The sequence below is a fragment of the Uloborus diversus genome, chromosome 9, assembly GCF_026930045.1.
Source record: "Uloborus diversus isolate 005 chromosome 9, Udiv.v.3.1, whole genome shotgun sequence".
Lineage (NCBI taxonomy): Eukaryota > Metazoa > Arthropoda > Arachnida > Araneae > Uloboridae > Uloborus > Uloborus diversus.
In genome coordinates, this window is record NC_072739.1 from 133,289,734 (window position 1) to 133,311,473 (window position 21,740).

The 21,740-nt window shown below is 35.8% G+C and overlaps 1 protein-coding gene across 1 annotated transcript in view; it reads right to left on the reverse strand.

The window, feature by feature from the left end:
- The window catches only part of LOC129230506 (exostosin-1-like), a 488,007-nt gene that overhangs the window by 13,764 nt on the left and 452,503 nt on the right, over positions 1 to 21,740 (reverse strand). Inside the window, exons 5-7 of the mRNA XM_054864907.1 lie at positions 20,647 to 20,742; positions 12,782 to 12,871; positions 10,114 to 10,274 (exon numbers count right to left, since the gene is read on the reverse strand). Coding sequence (XP_054720882.1) covers positions 10,114 to 10,274; positions 12,782 to 12,871; positions 20,647 to 20,742 — 347 coding nt within the window. The remainder of the gene's footprint in view (positions 1 to 10,113; positions 10,275 to 12,781; positions 12,872 to 20,646; positions 20,743 to 21,740) is intronic.

Sequence of the window (21,740 nt, forward strand, 5' to 3'; positions counted from 1 at the left end):
GTTAGTATATTTCAAAAGGTTTTTATGAGATAGGGGGGGGGGGGAGGTCAAGCTTCCTCAAAGATTCTGAAAATTTCACTGTCTTCAGAAAATTTTACCCATTTCCACTATCACCCCTGGTTCCCTTTTGAATCGCCACGGGGGGATGAGGGGCATCCCGGCTGAACATTTCAGAAATCTGGCAAGCCTAATCAAGCGTCTTTCAAAATTTTGAATATGTCAAAGTTATATTAATCTGACGTTCCAATGGTTTTGAGTTTCTGAGACTCAAATATACTGTGAACTACATCGCATTGCTTTTGTTGAATTAGTTGATACTTGGTGTTGATTCTTTTTCTGGTGTTAATCTAGCTAGTAATAAACATTAGTGCATTAACGCTGTTGACTAACAATAGCGACGTGCTATATTGTATACTAGTGGTACCCGCACGGCTTTGCACGTAGTTGAAAATTAAAAGCTCATTCGATTCGCCTGTATATTTACAAATAATGGATGACGAATTTCTCGCCAATTGGCTATGTTCATTCGCTCTCCCATTCCACGTCATGATAATTTCGTAATTTACTCGTCCATCTTATGATAATTTTGCTCCGGAAAATGTTCTTAAAATAGAAATAGAAGAACAAAATCGAATTTTCGAAAAATCGCTCCGAGGTGCACACCCCCATGCTACAAACTAACTTTGTGCCAAATTTCATGAAAATCGGCCGAAGGGTCTAGGCGCTATGCGCGTCATAGACATCCTGACAGAGAGACTTTCCGCTGTATTATTAGTAAAGATATAAACTCATACATAGTAATTAAAACTCATGTAATCTACACAATTGATTCCCTTTTAACAAAGCTCTATTTAACGACTTTTCACAGTCCCAGATGCTCTTCTGTAGTTTTAGAAGCATTCTACTTAAGGACAATTTTTTGTGGTCCCTTGAAATCGTTAAACACAGAACCAACTGTATTTATATCGATTTTATGAGTTTTAAAAATGCTACGCAATTGGATTGCCAGATTAGTGTGATTGACATAGAAGTTCTCAAAAAATGTGATTCGGATGTAGTTTAAAATTAACTAAATGCTATTTTTTATTTTTTGCAGAAAAATAGGTTTTTTCCACAGCTCTGATTAAAAGCAGATTTGTGTTGTATACAACAACAGAAGCATTCAAAGTTGTTAACATTATAAATAGCTTTGTGAAAGATTGGGGGAAAAAAACTACAGTGTCAAACGCAATTTTGAAACAGCTTAATTTGAGAAAATACTGCGCGGGAAGGTAAAGCGCAGTATCTGCAAGTTTCTCATTTTTCTCTTTCTTTCTTTGAATTTTTGTCATCTGTTGAAAAACTTCCTTTTTTGGTTTTTGCGGAAAATAAAGCACGGAAAAAAGAAAAGAAAAAACTCCAAATTCTAACATTTTGCTGTTGTTAGAATAGAATCTAAAACAAGTTCCTTCAAATGTCTCAAAAACTCGTTTTCGGCAGATATTGCGCTTTACATTCACAGCCAGAATACACTCTCAAGAAGCACGTACTGTTTGACCACGAATTGTATGTAATTTGGCAATCGGCCAAGTTAAGACGATTCCATGTGAATAAATCTAGCAGGGGAGAAGGAAAAATAACAATGGGATTTTGATGCACGCGTTTCATAATTTCACTAGGGGCATATTCATTTATTGTCTTAATTGAAGTGAAAATGAGTGGAAACAAAATGAGTTACCATGGAAACAACAAAAAGAAGATAAAATGTTTACATTTCGTTCGGAAATGTAAAAGCATAATCGTAAGCTCCAAATTATGTTGCAAACAAAATAAATCAATTTATTTTTGAGTGAGAATATAGATTAAATATAGTTTTGATTTAAAAATGATTGCAGTAAATAAATTGTCATTTTTAAAAAACTGATTAAGAGGCAAAATAATTAAGAGGCAAAATCGCACGTCTATAGCAGATAAACTACCATCCCTGAAAGGTAATAGACGTGTCTATTTTCGCTTTCCATACAATCAATGGTCAGACAGTATTTTTTTTTTTTTCATAAATTAAGTTTGTTAGCAAAAGACATATAAAACAATCATAAAAGAAAAAGGGGGTGAGGAAGCACTGCTACCTTTGATTTTAATCAGAAGTCGAACCATTAATGAAAGAAGAAAAAAAGGAGTATTGGTTTTCTTAATAGCAATAAAAGCAGGAAATTTTTTGATTTCTCTTTATCTTGGTTAAAAAATAGAGTTTTTAAATTTACCCATTTTGTTCCGTACGCGCTTATTCGTTAGTTACTTCGTGCAAAAGCAAGTTATTGCAGTCAAAGTAAAATAAATAAATAAATAAATAAAAATAAGTGGAAATTCATTCTGTAAGAAAAATCAAAACCACTTTTGAAGACAATTTTTGAATGATAGGCAGATTACTTTTATTAATTCAGTTCCGAATTCTTCTTTTACTTTTCATAAGTAATCATAATTTCTTCAATCCAATACATAAAAAATTTCAATCTAAACGTCCCAACTACAAACCATTCAATCACAAAAAATAGTTATGTGCATCTAATTATCTCGAGAACTAGAGCCACTTGCAAATGTGTTTCTACAATAATTAAGATACATTCGTAAATTATTCCCGTTTTCTTACGGAAAGCCGCCCGCACGTGCAGGAAAACCATTACAGCTCGAAAAAGAAATTCTAGATATCGTGCAATAACACGAGAATATTTTACTTCTTCCAATGCAAAAGAAAATTAAAAAACAAATAATTTCCCAGAAAACATTACGGTAAAAGTACCGAGGAAAAAGTCTCCATAGATTTAAGGCAAGGTTATATTTATGCCTCCATCAAAAGCTCCCAACCACAAATCATGGAAATTATGGATATTGCTACAACGCCCTCTACTTTCCGCTGGAGCAATACGGCTTGATTGCTATTATCCCTAGATTGCTACTTTCCCCCTTTTTTTTGTCCCTACGATCGGCATTAACTAATTCATCTCGAGGGAGTGCGCTTTTTTTCCCCTTTTCGTTTCTGAGCTTATTAGGCTATAAATACGATGGAGGAAAAAGGGTTAAGTATTTGCTAGTCTTTTTGGTGTTAAAATCAAGGGAATTACGGTTAATCTTTACTTCAGTAATACGAAATTTCGGACAGTCGTTAGTAAGAATCAGATAAAAGATCAGATAGAAATCGAGAGATTTAGAGAACATAGATATAGGTCTAGACCAGGGGTGTGCACAGAAAGTTTGGGGCTCGTCACAAATGACTTTTACAGGACCCCCTCCATATTGCTTACCACTACGTCTCTACATATATTTCACTCCTCATTTAAAAAATTTAAGGCCAGGGCCAACAGGTGTCTCTTCTCCACCCCTGGTCTAGACTGCCATTTTGGCTATTTCTTCAAGCTACTAAGATGAAACCTAGATTCAGCGTCTTCAACACAAACTGAATAAAAGCTATCGTGAAGTTGGAGAACGTTAAGAAAAATTTTGTTGCTGCAAAAATTCCGCTAATTTCTTTATATATATATATATATATATATATATATATATATATATATATATATATATATATATATATATATATATATATATATATATATATATATATATATACCTACCTGTATATGTACTATTACAATGAAACCTCGATACATCGTTACCATATATTTTGTGCTCCACCATTTCGTATTTTCATTTGGAGCCTCTGAACTGTGAAATATCCCATAGTTAGAGTTTCGAAAAAAGCCCCGACCTTGATAGAAATCGTAAAGTTAGAGATTTTCAATAGTTTTGCTATAACAATTCGTCTACACATTTCACCGCTACATTTGTACACTACTCTTGTGAAATCACGACCTTTTCCCCTTCCAACTGGCAATGCAACTAAATTTTGATTATTTGTTTTACTTTAGTGATCTAACCAGACCATATGCAATGTTTTTCACTGTAGAGCAATTTAGGGAACAGCATCTTTAGGAGGACTTTTAAAATGATTGCCCCCCCCCTCCCCCCGAAAACCCACGAGCGCACTGAAATTCAAAACCAGGAAATCAATCAGTTAACTTCGGGTGCGTTTAGAAAATAAATGCAAGGAACCGACTTAATGCAATGACCAATTAGTAGAGAATTCCGAAAATAATCGTTTACATTTCAACCTTCAGTTACCAATGAAGAAATGATACTACCTTTTGACTAAACCGCACTCCGCATAGTAAGGAACAGGTAGAAAATTTTACCTGCAATATTCCACTATTTTCCCTGAAGGAGATTTTTCTTACCGCGATTTGCAAAATGAGGGATGGATAACGCGTCGCTACAACTTTTCAAGCGGTAGATCCTTCCCATTCCAAAGATCGATCCCAGATCTGAGTGAAAGACATCGGTCCGAATCGCTAGACCACATGGGATAGTGTCCCAACAACTCACCCTCTACTTTTCAGCCGGATGCCTTCAAACTGCCTCAGTGGTAGGACCTCCTCATTTCAGGAATCGAGCCTAAATCGTCTGAATGAAACTGATCAACTTTAACCACTAACTACAAGATCAGATGATACTTTGTCGCAGCTATTCACCTCTACGATCCTCAGAGCAGGAATTAGTAAATTGAGGCAGCAAGTCCAATCATTGGCTTAGCAAAAGTTGATCCAAAGACTCCAAGACACGTGACTAAGATCGACGAATGGTTGGCACGCTTTACGTAAAACAAGCGAAAGAAACCTGATTTCTTCCAATGCTTTACTTAAAAATATAACACGTGACTTGGGGTCTTCGCTTCACGAATGAAAGACTTCACTCTCTTCATTTTATCTCTTCTCAATATTTCTAGCTAACATTCTACAGTTAAAGCACGACATTATTTGGAACACATGAAGATTCAGAGAAAAAGGAAAACCAGTCCGCTTTCTCCAAAAGGGTCTGAGTAAGAAAAGTTACTGCTGTGGTATGGGTAGGCTTCAACTGCTATTGAAGATATGTAAAAAAATTCCCGTGTAGTGTCATGGTGACCTTAACACCAAAGTGCCAACTCGAGTTCTCCCGCGTTTCAGGTGACGTCGATTCTTAACGAACGCAGGGTCGTTTCTTGATTGAGTTCTAATGTCATGATAGTGATTATTCATTTGACATACAGGCGATAAAAGTGCAGAAAAAGAGATGGGGATCACCTAATAAGACACTTTGCAAATAATTTAACTTCGATTATGTCCTACTTCACGTGAAGTGGAAGTACACGCGAAGGGTTGATGTTTTATCGTTAATCTTTGCTACATTTATGGTTTCTCCGCCGAATGGGAGATTCGGTTCGTATTTTACGTACCCAGGTTAAGTGGTGCGAGTTTTTTTTTTTTTTTTTTTTTGTCTTTTCAACATCTGATTGAGATCAGTCAAAAAAAATTAAAAATTTTACACACATGAAATATACAGAAGAAAATTCACTTTCTTATTTCAGAGGATACGATCTCTTTTCTTTTCATTGATTTTTAACATGATTTTAGAAAGAAATAGCCAATGGCAAAAAAATTTCATGTCACCAAAAGCTTATTGAAAGTGGCTTAGTTTCCAGTTTTCCCAGCGTTTAGCAAACGCATTGCGAAGTAGTAATACGTTGCTTTGTTTACCTCCACTATCACTTTTTGTGAAACAGATTCTAGCCTTTTTGGCTAAAATAACACTTTCTCGCATCAACTTCCAAAAAATTAACAACTCCAGGAACAAAAATGATTACTTCAGAAATTGTCAGGCAACCCACTTTGGGATCAGCGCTATTTCTAAAGTGATTTAGAAACTGCTTGGTGCGAGAAGAGTCACTTTCTTCATTGTCACGTGATTAGATCTTCCAAAAACGATAAATAGTACTCCATTAGTCACTTGCTCTGCCTCACAGTGATGACGTCATCCACCAGACTGCCAATCAACTATACCACTGTCAGATCTTAATAGTATAGATTTTAAATTCTAACCCCATTGAAACTCGGCAGAACAACGGAAAATCATGTCGTGACAATCAAACAAGTTGGCGGCTGCGAAGCAACCCATGCTTTCTCCATTAGCTGTCGCTTTTAGCTGTGGAGATCATTCAAAATCTAAAATAACGAGAAGTGAGTATCGACAATGCGACGTTTGTTGCCAAATGCATATCGACACGGACCACAAAAGGAGAAATATTGTCATCTCGCGTTTAATATACTAATGCATAAGCATGTTCAAGTAAAAAAAGTTTTTTAACACCATATACTACTTTATTGATCAGTCACGCGTCATTTTCTCGTATCCGTAGTTTCTTCCAAATATCTCTGCGAAAAATGATGAATCGAGAGATTATCTTCCTACATCAATAAGGCTTAATTGCAATTATCCCTAGGCTACTAGTTTTCCCTTTTTTTTGTCCCTACGATCGGCATTAACTAATTCATCTCGTGGGAGTGCACTTTTTCAACCTAGTTTCTGAGAACATTAGGCAATAAATACTGCTGAGGGGTTAAAAAGAACGCTGTTTGGAACTCAATTTAAAGAATGAATGCAACAAAAGGTCGATAATACTATTTATACGAAGTATCTGACATTTTGAGAACTTTCTGAATAAAACACATACAGGTATTGAAGCATAAACTACGACAGTTCAACATTAATTTACTTTGTGGACAAGAATAACCCGAAAAAGATAAATGAACAAATAGAAGCTGCTATAGCTTGACCACGGAGAGATGGCGGATGAACTAGAAGCGAAAATAAAACACTTTATTTTGTTAGAAGTAGTATCAGCGAGAACGCGCAGGCAGTCAAGTTTTTACTGCTCGCGCGACCTGTTATAAAATGAAGTGGTTCGTTTCCGCTTCCAGTTCATCCACCAGCTCTCCGTGGTCAAGCTGTTCTTAAACTATTACTCTACATTTTATTGGTAATGTAAAAAAAAGCCCCTAAGTAGCGAGTATTTAGAGCATAACAAACACAAAGAAAAAAATTATCAGGATGTGTAACCAGGTAGAAAAGTGAAGGAATCGCATGGCAGTCTTCACACGACAGTCAACTCATTAGACACACAAAGCACTCAGTCAAGCACATGTGCCGCTACTATTCTCATCCCGATGAGTTGAATCAATTTTTAGATGACTCAACTCATTGGGACATTGCCAAGCGTTCGCTCTACAAACGAGAAAACTATAATAGAGGCAAACCTAACCTCGCAGCGTCGAAATGCTGTGATTAGGATCTGCCTCCACAATACTGCCAGGTTAGGTTTGCCCCAACCAGGTCCGTCATTCCAAAATTTCCCAGGGAGAGGGGGGAAGGGCTGTGTTCAATACATTTCATAGGGAAAAAAACAATATGCACGAAAAATGCCTAATTTCAGTGTTAAGGGGAGGGGGGTCAATTGACCTCCCTGATCGCTCAAATGAAGCCCCTGGCCGCAACTGTAAATGAGTCAACTCGGTTCAGTTTTAACAGCGTTATGGGGAGCAGTTGCACGAATAATTTCGGCTTATTAGAAGAAAAGTTGATTCAACTAAGCTGCCTCGCGTAAACACAACGAAAAACGGCAGTCAACTAGTTGACAGGCATTTTTCTGGAAAAGTTGATCCCAGTAACAACCTCGTGAGTAGGAAGACTAAAGAAAAAAAAAAAGCAAAAACACTGTGACATATAAACACTGTTCGATAGGAAAATGATTATTGTACACTCCATTAACAATCTCAACCCTAATGTCTGTCAACACAACAAAGCTTCAGAAAAATTCAACTGTGTAAGAATCACGTGTTAAAAGATATTTTCACGTCAAAATGATTATCAATGAAAGGTTTCCGTAACATAGGTGGGAACAAAAAAATGCATCACCGACCAATTAACCTACTTATAAGGAAATCTGTGAGCTCGTTTCGATGGGGGAAGTCATGTTTGTCATTACTTACACGGAAAATCCGTTTACTATCAATCGTGATTTGCATTCAATTATTTATTTTTCAACATCATCGCTTTTTCGAGCAAAAAGCAAATGAAAATCTATTTGTGACGGAAGGAAAGGTGACAGGGAGCATTTGTCATTTCGTTCGATTCATATTAAAAACGCCTTGGTTCTAGTAAATGGCGGATAATTTGGAAGAAAAATTTATGAATCCTAGCAGCCATTTTGATTTTGTCATAGAGATTAGCAATATCTTTTCGATTTGATATACATCCGAGAATATTTAATGTGACACTTTTTATCGCAAAAGAGAATTGTGTAAAAATATTTGATTTTGAAAGGTTAATTGAATGTCATTCTTTTTTTTTTCCTTATCAAGAGACGAGAAAAAACATGTTTAAAGCTTAGAAAAAGATGAATGGGTATACAAGAAAATCATTTCTGGAATTAATCGTCGAAAATAATATTTTTGAAAAGTTATGATTTTTTTTAAGCGAAGAAAGTCGTATTCAAAACAAAAATGGAATCAAATTAGCTATGATTGCGGTTTTTTTTTTCTTTTTTAATTTTATTAGGGGCATTTTTTTGTTGACGTTACTTTATTTTGTTCCTTAAAATAACGTCAACTAACATTGCATTTAAAGAACGGTTTTTGTCAAATCCAAAAGGCTGTTTTTTTCTTTAATTCAGTCCTCAGTACCACTTACCGACATAATATAAACCCGTCCACCAATTAAAAAAAAAGTAATAATAATAATTAATTTGAATTTTGACATCTTGAATTCAAATTATTTTTTTTCGCAATCACGAGTGTTTATGAGTATGTAGGCGTGTGTGTTTGTGTCCAGGCATGAGTGTGGGTATGTGTGTGTGTATGTATGCGTGCGTGTTTGTGTCTGTGTGCAGGCATGAGTGTATGGGTTTGTGTGTATGTCTGTGTGTGTATGCGTGTATGTGCATGCATGAGTGTGTGTAGGTGTGTATATGTATGCGTGTGTGTCTGTGTGCAGGCGTGAGTGTGTGTATGTGTGCAGTTGCATGTGTATGTATGCGTGGGTATGTGTGGTATATGGATGCAACCTGGAGACGGTTTTCGCTAGAGGAGCAGCATCGTGAGGCCGGCGGACGGTGGTGCCGCAGAAGGAGGTGGGGGGAAAATAAAACCCTAGGACATCAAAAACGGTCAAGTGAAAACAATAAGCAATGTGATTGCTCAAAAAAAAAAACTTGCAAATATGGCCATCAGAAAGTTGGTTTTCCTTTTAGTGTGAATTTGACGAATTTCCGTAGCAACGACGTAAGTTCCACATCAGTTGGAGGGCATGGTGCACTGAAGTTAAAAGCAAGATCATTATCACCAGAAAATCTTCGATTATGGTACCGAAATCCCTTCAGTCGACACTTCCTGCAGTTCCAGTTCGTATAAACAACCTCAACTCAACTAGAACTTGACACACCTCTGGGAGTCCTGATTGGTTCGCGTCGACTCAAATGCGTCCGCCATTTTTTTTCCCCCATCCAAAGCATGTGAACAAATTTCGTTCCTCAAAAGCTCTGAATTCATGTCTAAATGTTTTTAAGCCTCCCCCTTCCAATGAAGTCTAGCGAATCATGTTTCGAAATGAAACAATATATTTAATACTAGCGGTATCCGCACGGCTTTGCTCACTGTAAAAAATTAAAAGGTTATTTGATTCGCCTGTATATTTACAAATAATGGATGATTAATTTATCACCAATTTGCTATGTTCATTTGCTCGCATATGTTACGGTTCCACGTTATGATAACTTGGTAATTTACTCGTCCATCTTATGATACGGAAAAATGTTCTTAAAATTGGAATAGAAAAAAAAATCGAATTTCCGAAAAATTGTTTCGAGGTGTTCACCCCTATGCTACGAACTAATTCTGTGCCAAATTTCATGAAAATCGGCCGAACGGTCTGCACGCCTATGCGCGTAACAGACATATAGAGATCCAGAGACACAGACTTTCAGCTTTCTTATTAGTAAAGATAATAACTATATAATTAATTAATAACAATATAATAATAAAAGCTTGCAAAACAAGCTATAAAGGAGATGGATGGCGTTTTGATGCGGTAGCCAATCAGCAGTCTCCAAATTTTTCTATGAGCTCTAGCAAAGTAAAGGTTGTTCATATGCTGCATGGGTATACATACTGGTCAAGACATGTACATCAATTTGTCTAGAAAAAAAGTTACCTGTGGTAAAAAGCGGCGCCGGTGAGGACGATGGAGTAGTCGTTCGTCCACTTGGAGGTGTATCCCCAGCACCCCCGGCTGTCGTCCCAAAAGTGGGAGCGCGCAGGGTAGCCCACGATGCGCTCCGGAAAGCTCTGCCACACGCGGAAAGCGAAGTCCACCTGCAAACAGAAAGTCACACACGCTCACATGACAGAAATTCGTAAGCTCAGAAAATTTTTATACAGAACTTCTTTTATCCGGAGCTTTGATTAATCCGGATTACACTTGTTGAATTAAAAAAACTTTAGAATTATTTATTTAAATGAATGTAAATTGCATCAGCAAGAACGGAACGAAAATGTGTCAAATATTCGATCCTTATTTTGATTAAATGTACAACTAGGTCGTGCAGTAAATTAAAGTACATCCAAACCTGTTTTGTGCGGTGGATAGGAAATGCATTAAAAAATATATATTTTAAAATTTCAGAAGTAGCTATAAAAAGTTGTTTTCGCAACATAGTTAAAAAATATTATTAAGAATACTATACTAGGAATAGCTTCTTTTAAACTAAATCAAAATAAACCAAGTAATGATAATTTTGCCCAGAAGTTGGACAAAATTTGCAGTGATTTCCAATCGGGGTGCTCTTGTAGTCACTTGAACGTACAACACGTACAACCCCATACTCGTTTTATAAATAATTTCGTCAATTGAGTCCTAACCTGATCGAAATTTTCATATACCGCCAAAATAAATAAATAAATAAATGCAGCAGGTTCGAGTGTAATCTAATAAAAAATATGGCGCACTTGAAGCAACTGCCCCACAACAATGCCACTGCAGCTGAACTAGAAATGATAAAAGGGTTTGTGAGTAACAATGCTACGTAATTTCGTTACAAAGCATCGTTTTTTTAGCTGAAAAAAAGATGTCTGCTTGAAAATTTGCTTGTTTGAAAATTTGCTTTCCTTCTTTCCCATATTCTGGTTTTGGTGAGTTGTTTTTTTTTTTTCAGCTGTTCCAGAGTAAAATAGGTATGCTGATTTCATAACTGTAGTTGGTTTTCCTCAACCATTTCAGGTTTTTATTGTTATTTTCCCCAAATGTGAATATGAGAATGTGACCACTTTCCACAGAAAAGCGAGTATTTGAAAAAGCCATGCTGCTATTCTATTGGCTGAAAAAAAACCTTTTTAAGTGAAATAAAGTGTGTTTTGTAAAATGTTTACTACTATACTATTTATGACACATTTTAATTCATTCAATTGTCTTGGCAGAAAATTTAAACCTCAACATAGGAATGTATAATAAATCTGCGACAAATCAGTAACACAAAAAGGAATTTTTATACTGTGTCATGCAAAATTTAATAATTGCTGCTTACCTTTGAAAAAAAAAAGTCTTTTTTTTTTCCTCAAAAATGTTTTATTACTTTAGTAACCGTGTCCCCTGAAAGGGGGGGGGGGAGTCAGACCCGGTAATTCTGATTTTTTACTGAGTTGTTTATGATATTGGTCCAATAACTAAGCCAGTTTGTGACTGAGATTAAAAAAAAAAAAAAAAAATAGTCTTTATCTCGGAAACAATTGGGTCTAAAGAGAAAGTTCTAGAGTTATATTGCAGCAAATTTAGTTCACTTTAAAATCGTTTATAGTAACTAGGTTACTTGAAAAACTACTCGTTTAGGGTTAAAATCTGAAAAATAGTGAAGTCTAAAATTTCACGGCCTTTTTGATTTAAGAAGAGGTTGCGTTCTGCGTTAAAGGTCACACAAACTTGGATTATTCATGGAACCAATACCATAAACTCAGCAAAAAATCAGAATTACCGGATCTGACGCAAGGTCTGATGTGTGTGGTTATTGGACTATACATATTTTGCAAAATTAGTCGCTTTGATCCCTTTGTAGCTAAAAAATTCGACTTGATAGACTAAACCGAGGTCATTTTTTGAAACTCAGGGCCAAAGGTTAGTCAAAAAAAACTCAGATACAAGTCATCCAAATCGCTGTTCCCTAGAGTAATTGATTGTTTTACTAACTACTACTTTTCGTTTTGTATTTTCCCCATCTAACCAAATGTTTAGTTGCTTTAAAGTAGGCTTGCCAAACGTCCTGGCTTTCAGACAAAATCCCGGTGTCCCGGCCGGTTTACTTCACGTCCCGGAAAAAGATAAAGCTGATTACAAATGACCAAACAGAACAAAAAATAATTTGTGAAGGATTATTTAGGACAATTACTCTATCATTTGTAGCATTTACTTGTAAAATCAATATCCGATTAGTTTGTGATTATTTTTACAACAAGGTTAAAACCAAAAGAGTATCTAAAAATGTCCTATAAAATGAAAAGTATATCTAAATAGTGTTCAATTTTTTATTCCTCATTCAAAGTGTTTTTTCTAACAAAAATAAATTGTAATTATTTACAGCTAAGAAATGAATTGTTCAAATATTATCTACTAATGTCATTTTTTAAAATCCCTGTTTTAGGTTCATGATTAGTTACCATTTATTTATAACATTGAGAATAAACTGCCCTATAAAAAAAACTCCAAAAATCAACCACAGTTGTGTAACCTTTTGAATACTAGCGATGATGGGGTCTTCCGGTGTCCCAGTTGAACATTTTCAGAAATCTGGCAAGTCTAGTTTAAAGCAGTGTTTCCATTTTCAACAACTTACCTCTTCAGTGGTGAGTAGCACGTCTTCGTCCAGGCTGAGAACCGCATCGGTTTGGATGAGAGGGTGAGGAAAGAACCGGGAGCTGATTGTCTGCCAATAGAAAGAAAGAGAGTCAGTTGACGTAGAGTTACTACGAATGAATCATTCGTTTTCGAAACGCCATATAGAGAACATCGTTACAATGAACTTCAAGGGACTGAAAATTTTGTTAGCTGTAACGGAATTTAAACCAGGAACTGGAAATCAAATTGGGACTAAAAATTTATTTCTTTGAAACGGATATTTCGTTGTATTGGTATTTGCTGTAAGGGGATTTCCTTGTATATCCAAAAGTATTGCCCGTACAACAATGAGGAATAGATGAAAACCAATATTAGTTCCTGAAGATTCGTACAAGTTGGTAATATGAGTGACAGTTTTTTTTTTTTTAAATAGCGACAAAACAAGAAAAGCTGTTTCTTTTTGTGATAATATGCGTGATGTGCTCATCTGTTCTCTCAGTACTTTGGGGGCACATTCATGACCTTGTTTATATACACCCACTACCAAACGCGTTAGACGAACTTAAGGATAGCATCCAAGTGGCAGTGATAAGTAAACATTACGTAGAGTAAAACCGCCCCACAACATTTTGCAACGTCATCTTTGTAATAGTGGCCTGGTTGCAAAAATGTGGGGAAATTTTCAAATTGGGTAATGTAGGAAAAAAAAACGTGTTTGACTAAACTCTTTTTTATTTTTAAACAAATTAAATAAGATAAAAAAAGTTTTAACTACTTTATATTACATTGAGCTGGTATCATAAGATTGGACAGTTGTTTCATTTGCCCACTTTTTTGCCGCAGATAGTGAGGAAGGGGCAAAGCACCCGAACTACACCGCCAAATATGGCGGTATGTTGTTTGACCTGACGGAGACGGCTTAGGAAGCTTTGAGACGAAACGAGCAGGGGGCGGAGCTCCCGAGGTCACAATTATTCTTTTTCACATTTTGAACTTCATTTTATCATATTTATAACATTTAAGCGCAACATTAACAAAAAAAAAAAAAAAAAAAGTACTTACAAAAGAATTTAAAAGTTGCAAAATACTAGTAGTAGAGCAAAGGAAATAATTTTAACACAAACAATGAAAACAGATCTTAACTTAAATGGACCGTTAGGAAAAAGATTTTTAAAAATAAAATAAAAATCCAATTTTCTAGGTATTGTACTAAATAATACAACTTCGATTTAAACATGCACTTTTGAGAAAAAATTATCCATACCGAATATCTATGATATTTCCCTACAATAATACTAATAGGTTAATAGCCTCCCTAACAAAACGGCGCAAAATCTAAAAAGACTATCTTAAATTGTTTCAATTTTGAAATCTTGCTACTTGAACATTCGGTTGTATCGAATACTTTGATCGGTGCCTAAAACTTAATCGGAAACTCAAATTCGTGGAAATAAACTGATTGTTATTTTCAGTTCACTAAACGATCCCCCCATCAAATGACAATTCCACAAAGACACACTCCGAAATAAACATTGCACAGAAAATAACAATAACTGCCTAGCTCAACTGCTACTTATGGATTCGAGAACAAAGACAGTGTCTAGAAAACGTTATCTCTTAACCCAAGTAGTGGAAATTCTATAATAACCCAAAATATAGGGCTTCGAATTTGAATGAGTACGTGCCTCAGTCCATCCCAAAGACACGTCATCGCTACAAAGAGCGTTCCATTACCCAAATCAAAGCAAACCTTTGCACACAGCAACCCTAAAATACCCATTAGAATTCGAAATCAAACCCGCTACGCTCGGACAGCCCATCTAATGGCCACTTCGACGAGTGTGTGCTGACCATTAGAGGCGCTCTCCTCCGGCCACACTCTATGGAACGTTCGAAGCTGCCCCCCCCCCCCCCCTCTAAGTTCAAGAAAAGAGCCCGGAGGAGAAGACATGAAAAGAACCTAAAATTCAGAACGGAAAGTTTGTGTTTGGAGTTAATTGTGTTTCTGCATGCAGGAACTCAAAAGTGGCGTATGGTGTGGTAATGAACTTATTCGAAAATTTAAGGTAGAACCGTCAGTTGAATTTAATGCAAACTCGTGAAAATTAAGGGTTTTTTCTTGCAATCTTCCTTCAAATCGGCATAACCTTGAAGGTCATGGATCAGGACAATATTTTGGTTTTAGTACAATTCTCGGTATATATGAGCCCAGTTACAGTGGTTTGACTTCATAGGCCTTCGTTCGGCTGCAACAATGAAAGTTGCTTATTTGGCTCCGGAAACGCAATGAAGTTTTCACTGAATTTAAACTTTTTATCTTGTTTTTTATTATATATTTTTGCTATTAAATTGCAGTAAGGGCAAATTGCTTGCATTTAAAGTTCTTGTAATTCGTTTGTGCATTTAATCCGGATACTACTTATAGTTTAAATGTCAAAATACACCCAGGAACATTGAAAATAGCGTCGCAAGGAAGAAGAAAGGTACAATCGCGAAACTTTGCATGTAAGAAAAGTGACATCTGATATGCAAATGATTCAAGTTTGGTGTCAATGCGCATGACCGTTTACCCACAGAATCGGGAAAAATGTGCTTTATAAACCAGTGCATAACTTAAGATTTTATAGGTGTTACGATTACATTCCAAGTGTTGGAGAACCTAAATGAGTGAAGGATGCCAGGTAGGCGAGTTAGAAAACGTTTCTCACAGCTATAAGCGAGTTTGAGAGAGGTTTGATCATCGGCATGAAAATTGCGGGCTGGTTGACGAGCCGTGTTGCTTCCCAGGTGGATCGTACGGAGTGTTCCGTTAGAAACTACTGGAGGCAGTGGACACGAAATGGTACTTACGTGCGAAAAAACGGGTTTGGAGCGACAGGAAGAGGACGAGGAGAAAGGATCGAAGGATTGTCCGGCAAGCGCTCTGGGATCCCACAGTGACTCGCTCCACCATACAAGCACACGTAGGGGTAGCAGTTGTTCCCCGAATCATTTCTAGAAGTCTAGCGGAAGTGAATCTGCAATCCAAGCGTCTTTTTCGTGTACTCCCTTTAACACTAAAACAAGCGCAACTTCGTCTACAATGGTGCGAAGCCAGAGCGATGTGGTATGTCATTGACTGTTACCAGGCATTTCAACTTGGATGCATACAACCTTTTAACCAAGAGTCTTTTTACTATAAGTATTTTTATATATTTACTTTTCTGTTAATATTTTTATTTTATACGAGGATATAAATGTAACAGTATTCTCTCTCATTAATTCCTAGTTACTTGGCCCCAATATAGCATTTTGAACCTATTAACTTTTTCAAGCCATTTCCCCCACATATATATGTTTTTTTTTTATGTACATGTGTATATATATGTATGTATGTGTGTGTGTATGTGTGTATGTATGTATATGTATATGTATATATATGTGTGTATGTGTGTGTGTATATGTATATATATATATATATATATATATATATATATATATATATATATATATATATATATATATATGTGTGTGTATATGTATATGTATGTGTATAGGTATGTGCGTATATGCGATATGTATTTCAAGTTTTCCCTTCAGTTTCTTTCCCTCCCCCTCAACCACCATGGTACCCTTCACCGGTTAAGCTAGAAATGGCAGGTACGAAGGTATCATTGGTTTAAAAATAAAATAAATAAAAATGTCATTGACTGGCAAAAAGTGGTGTTCAGTGATGAATCCCGGTTCGTTTTTGGGTCAGATGATAACTGCGCACGGGTGTGGAGGCATCCTGGAGATAGGCACCATTCCATCCATTCTATCGCATGACACTGCCTGCACCGCGGGTATAATGGTCTGGAAGGGGGGGGGGGCATAGCCTATGATAGCCGGTCCACTCTAGTTGTGGTACGTGGAAACTTAACGGTTCAGCGTTATGTTAAATTCTGCAACCACATGTAGGACCGTTCCTAAATGATCTCCCAGGGGCAATTTTCCAGCAAGATAATGCTCGGCCGCATACATCTAGAGTTGATCAAGATTTCTTAAGACCTTTTGAGACTCTTCCATGGCCAGCCTGCTCCCCCCCTCCTTGTCCCCTATAGAGCATGTATGTGATCAGCTGAAACGGCAGATGCTGCCGTGCTACTCCGTGCAAGATTTAGAAGTGCCCGTTCAAAATTTGTGGGTCCGTCTGCCTCACGACAACATCAGACGTTTAATTAGCTCAATGCCGGACCGTGTTGCGGCTTGCATTGCAGTAAAAGGGGGTCCAACGCGCTACTGAAGTAGCACTGTATTTATCTCATTTCTTAGTCTGTATTTGTTTAATTGTCTAGATTTTGGGAATCAAGTGTATCTCTCACCTATATTATTCTGTATATTAAATTTCACTTCAATCCAATGCTTCCTTCTAGGGGCGCTATTTTTTATGTTCCTGAGTGTATTTACAATCACAGTATAGTAAAAAAAAAAAACGTTGCCATTGAAGACTTATATTCTGTTTTAGTTTTCTTTATAATATTGAGTACCCTTTCGCACCAGTGACTGGTAACTTACAAATTCACCAACAGTTGAAGCAAACGTAACCTGGCAGCACTGTGAATGCTAGGCAATCCTAATTGCAGCATTATGAAGCTGCAAGATTAGGTTTGCCCTAACTAGAGTTCGACAGTCTTAGTGGTACAATATCCTGGTGTAGACTGTACCAATGGTACATTGCAAATGCTCACTTAGATATATTTTCTTTCAAAAAGGAAGCTACATATTTTATGAGAAGAATCAGTTCTTTCTTAAATCTATATACGGTGTTTCTTTGTTTTCTACCCGATGGCCAGAAATAACCCCCATAGCACCTACAGCTCTGAAACTTGGCACAAAATTCGAACGTACCCCGGGGGTCTGCACCTCGAAGCCCGAATTCTAAATTTCGAATTAGTTTTTTTCTAATTAACTAATTAAGCTAAATTTCGGCTAATTAGGGGGTAAAAAATCCTCCCCACCCCCTAACATTATATATCGTTGGAAAGGGTTTTCCTACCCAAATAAGAAGGTGTTTGTTCCATTTCTCTCACTCAATTAGAACAGGAGATATAAGCGATTCTAATTTAGCCAATTTTCAAGGCTTCTCTTTCGAGAAATTGCTATAACACTAGGTCTACTTTCCAGACAATTTTCAACTATTACACTAAGGTCCATTTTCTAGACAATTTTTCAATTTCTTTCTTTTTAAACATTTTGGAGGAAGTTTCCTTTGTTGCTTATTCGCAACTCCAATAAACTATTGGGGGCGCTGGAGCTAGTCTAATGGCGGATGAAAAAGGTAAAACAAACAAATGCTGTAACTTATAACTTGCTTTGACGCTTAGTGAATGATAATTTTTCATCGTGTTTGTGGGAAGCTTTTTTTTTCTATTCTTCTGAAATTACATTACACCACAAACTGTCTGAAACCTGTAATTTACCCCAAAGAAAACATGTGGAATGGAATGTTTTACCTTTTTCGGCAGTAGTGTTAATCACCGCAAGGTAGCGTATTCGAGCTCTGGAGTTGCGAATGAATATTTTACTTTTATTACTTTATTTTAAATTCATTGTGCGTATGTTAATCGATTTTCTTTTTAATTAGAAAGTCGCTTGGCGAATTTGGAGATGAATAATGGAGTTTTTTACACTTGAAAGCTACTGCAAATGTAATTTAAATGTAATTTGTTTTCCTTTAATTCAACGGATTTTCTTTAAATTTTTAGCACAGGCATCGTTGTGCGGGTACTGCTAGTTAATAGATAAACTCTACTGTTTGTGTTATTTTTCGTTCTTTCCTGTCTAAAGTAGGTACATTTCGTATCTTATCATTAAACAAAAAACACAGATTGAAAAACACCAGGAAACTTTTAAATATTTGCATTTATTTCAAGGAAAACAAAATAAACAAATCAAATGCAGCCAACAAGTCATTTTATATTTTTCTGAAAAAACGAAAACAACTGCCAGCGATAAGACGTTGCCACTTTGCTTGGAAAATTGACTGCCCTTAAATGGGGCAAGCTACACATGAAAAATATCCACTCTAAGAACGAAGCCCCAGGAGCTTGGGGAAGAAAAGATAAAAATTCCCTTTATATTTATTTCTTCCCATCTTCGACATTAAGCTATCGTCATTTTTTATTTCCCGATACTCTTATTATTTTACTTGATATTGCTTGCAACTCATTAAGTTTATTTCTTCGAAACATTTTTGCACTTTTAAATGAAGTTTTAAACTTTTCTCTCCTTATTTAGCAATGACTAATACTATGAGTATGAGAGTATTCATAGAGATAACTTCTAATTTACCTACTTGGCGAAAGTTTTCACAAAATTTGAGTTGAAATGAGAATTTCAATATTTCAGACGCGATTAATTAATTTAGCTCCAGATAGTTTTCTTGAAATACGAATCAAATTATTAAATGTAATAACTTATACCCGATTAAAACATTCAAGTTTCCTACATATGTTCGTGAATTTCAGCTTAAAAGAGGAATTGTAATAATTGAGACGCAATTAATGAATTTAACTTCTGAAAGTTTTCTTGAAATTCGGATTAAATTGTAAAATATAATGACTGATATCCAATTAAAACATTCAAGTTTCATATAAATGTTAGTGAATTTCAGCTTAAAAGGGGAATTTTAATAATTGAGACAAGTAATTAGTTAAACTCTGTAAGTTTTCTTGAAATTCGGATCAAATTATTAATTGTAGTAACTGATACCGGATTAAAACATTCCAGTTTCATTTTAACATTCGTGAATTTCAGATCAAAAGTTGGAATTTTAATAATCGAGACACGATTCATTAATACTATATTTTTCTGAAAGTTTTCGTGGAATTCGGACCAAAATATGAATTTTAGTACTTAGGAAATGATTAAATGATTTATATAAAAGGTGTCAAAAAATTGTCATAAATCATCTTATGAAAGTATTATTGTAAACTTTTATTGTAATTGATTTAATATTCTTAAGTAGTCGTTTATCACAAACATTTAACTTAAATTTTCAATTTATAAAATACGCGTTTTCAAGTTGTTATTGACAAAATTTTTTTATTAATTTTTAGCCAAATCATACAAGTGGTTTGAAAAATTCTAATTTCATTTTTTGAAGAGCTAAAAGAACTCCTTCGGATAATTTCTTTCAGAAGAATTGTTCACAAAATGCAAAATTTCAGATTTTCTTCCTATCGATAATGTTTATGTCAAAATCTCTCAAGTTAAAATAGGTAGGTCGTATTCCATTACAAAAAATACAGTCATCAAAAGAAGAAAAAATATCGAAAATACAAATAAATAAAAATTGTGACACTTGAAGTCTGAATGGCAACGAATATGAATTCTCATTTCACTTCAGTTCACGAAAGAAGTCTACCAACGACGTTTACAGGTGCGGTTGAAACGTTCGTGGCGGAAATAATAGAAGATATTTCACATTTCGAAAATTGGATCTTGACAAAGGAAATCTCAATGACTCGAATGAAATTTCTAAAATAAGAATGATGCATTAGACGCTTGTAATAAAGTTAAACAAAAATTTGACGACAATGAAGAAAAATGATGCTCCTTTAGGTGATTGATTAGAAGATGAAGCATTATGAGAAGGAGAAAAAGTGAATGGCAACACAGAATGGCATTTCATCATTTGTGATGTCATCGGCAAGAAATGCTAATAATGAAAGCGCACCGATTTAAGTAATTTTTTTTTAAATATTAAACTTAAACAAATTATTTTAAAAATGTTTAGATCCTATGTTTTTAAGCATGTTCTTTCAGAAAAAAATACTTTTAAAATTTTGGAAACGACCCCATTCAAACGTCAGAATGATAACGATGAGAATGATGTCTTACCTTGTGTTGCGCTTGAATGACATTGATGGGAATGGTAGACGGAGGCCACTTGACTGAAGACGCAGGCACAGACTCGCTGTTCCATATCACTACAATCTGGGAGAGAGAAATATTGAGCAATTAGTGAAAACCAAAAATGATAAGGCAGAGTTAATTCCAATAACTGGAATAATTATAACACGGAACATGCCAAATTGACGAGGACATTTCTCATTGCTAAAATTTCGGCCAACCTGCTTGTTCTTTGTGCTGTGACTTAAGGGGTCTTCTAGTCTAGAAATTCAAAAAAAATCGATTTTCCTTTTTGCTTTCATATTCTTAAAGTTTAGCCCTTTAAGAATAAGTTTCTAAGAGGATTTATGGAAATTCAAATTATTCTTGGAGTTGCTTAAAATTGCTTTTTTTTTTTAAATCAGCTACGTCCAGGCATAGGTCTTTTGGTTCGCCTGTATATTTACAAATAATGTACGGTGAATTTCTCGCCAATTGGCTTGCCCATGTTACGGTTCCACGTTATAATAACTTAGTAGTTTACTCGTGCATCTTATGACGATTTTGTTCGGGAAAATGTTCTTAAAATTGGAATAGAAAAAGAACAAAATCGAATTCTCGCAAAATCGCTTCGAGGTGCACACCCCCATGCAACAAACTAATTTTGTGCCAAATTTCATAAAAATCAGGCGAACGGTCTAGGCGCTGTGCGCGTCACAAAGATCCTGACAGATATCCAGACAGAGAGAGATCTACCCCTTCAAGCGGCCGTGACGTAAAATTCCTTCACCCAGCGATGTATTGAAGAGCGGCCGTGTCGAAAAATTTGGCCTTGAATATTCTGCTTTGAGAACGGCTGCGGCGTAAAATTCTATGGAAGAATATTCATGGCGAAATTTTTCGACACGGCCGCTCTTCGATACATGGCTGGGTGAAGGAATTTTACGTCACGGCCGCTTGAAGGGCTAGACAAAGAGACTTTCAGCTTTATTATTAGTAAAGATTAACCTTAACTTTATGTTTCAGATCACCTGGAAGATTTGAATCACGTTAATCAGGAGATGATCTCCCCTTTGCTAGCCTCCACCAAATACAATTTTGAA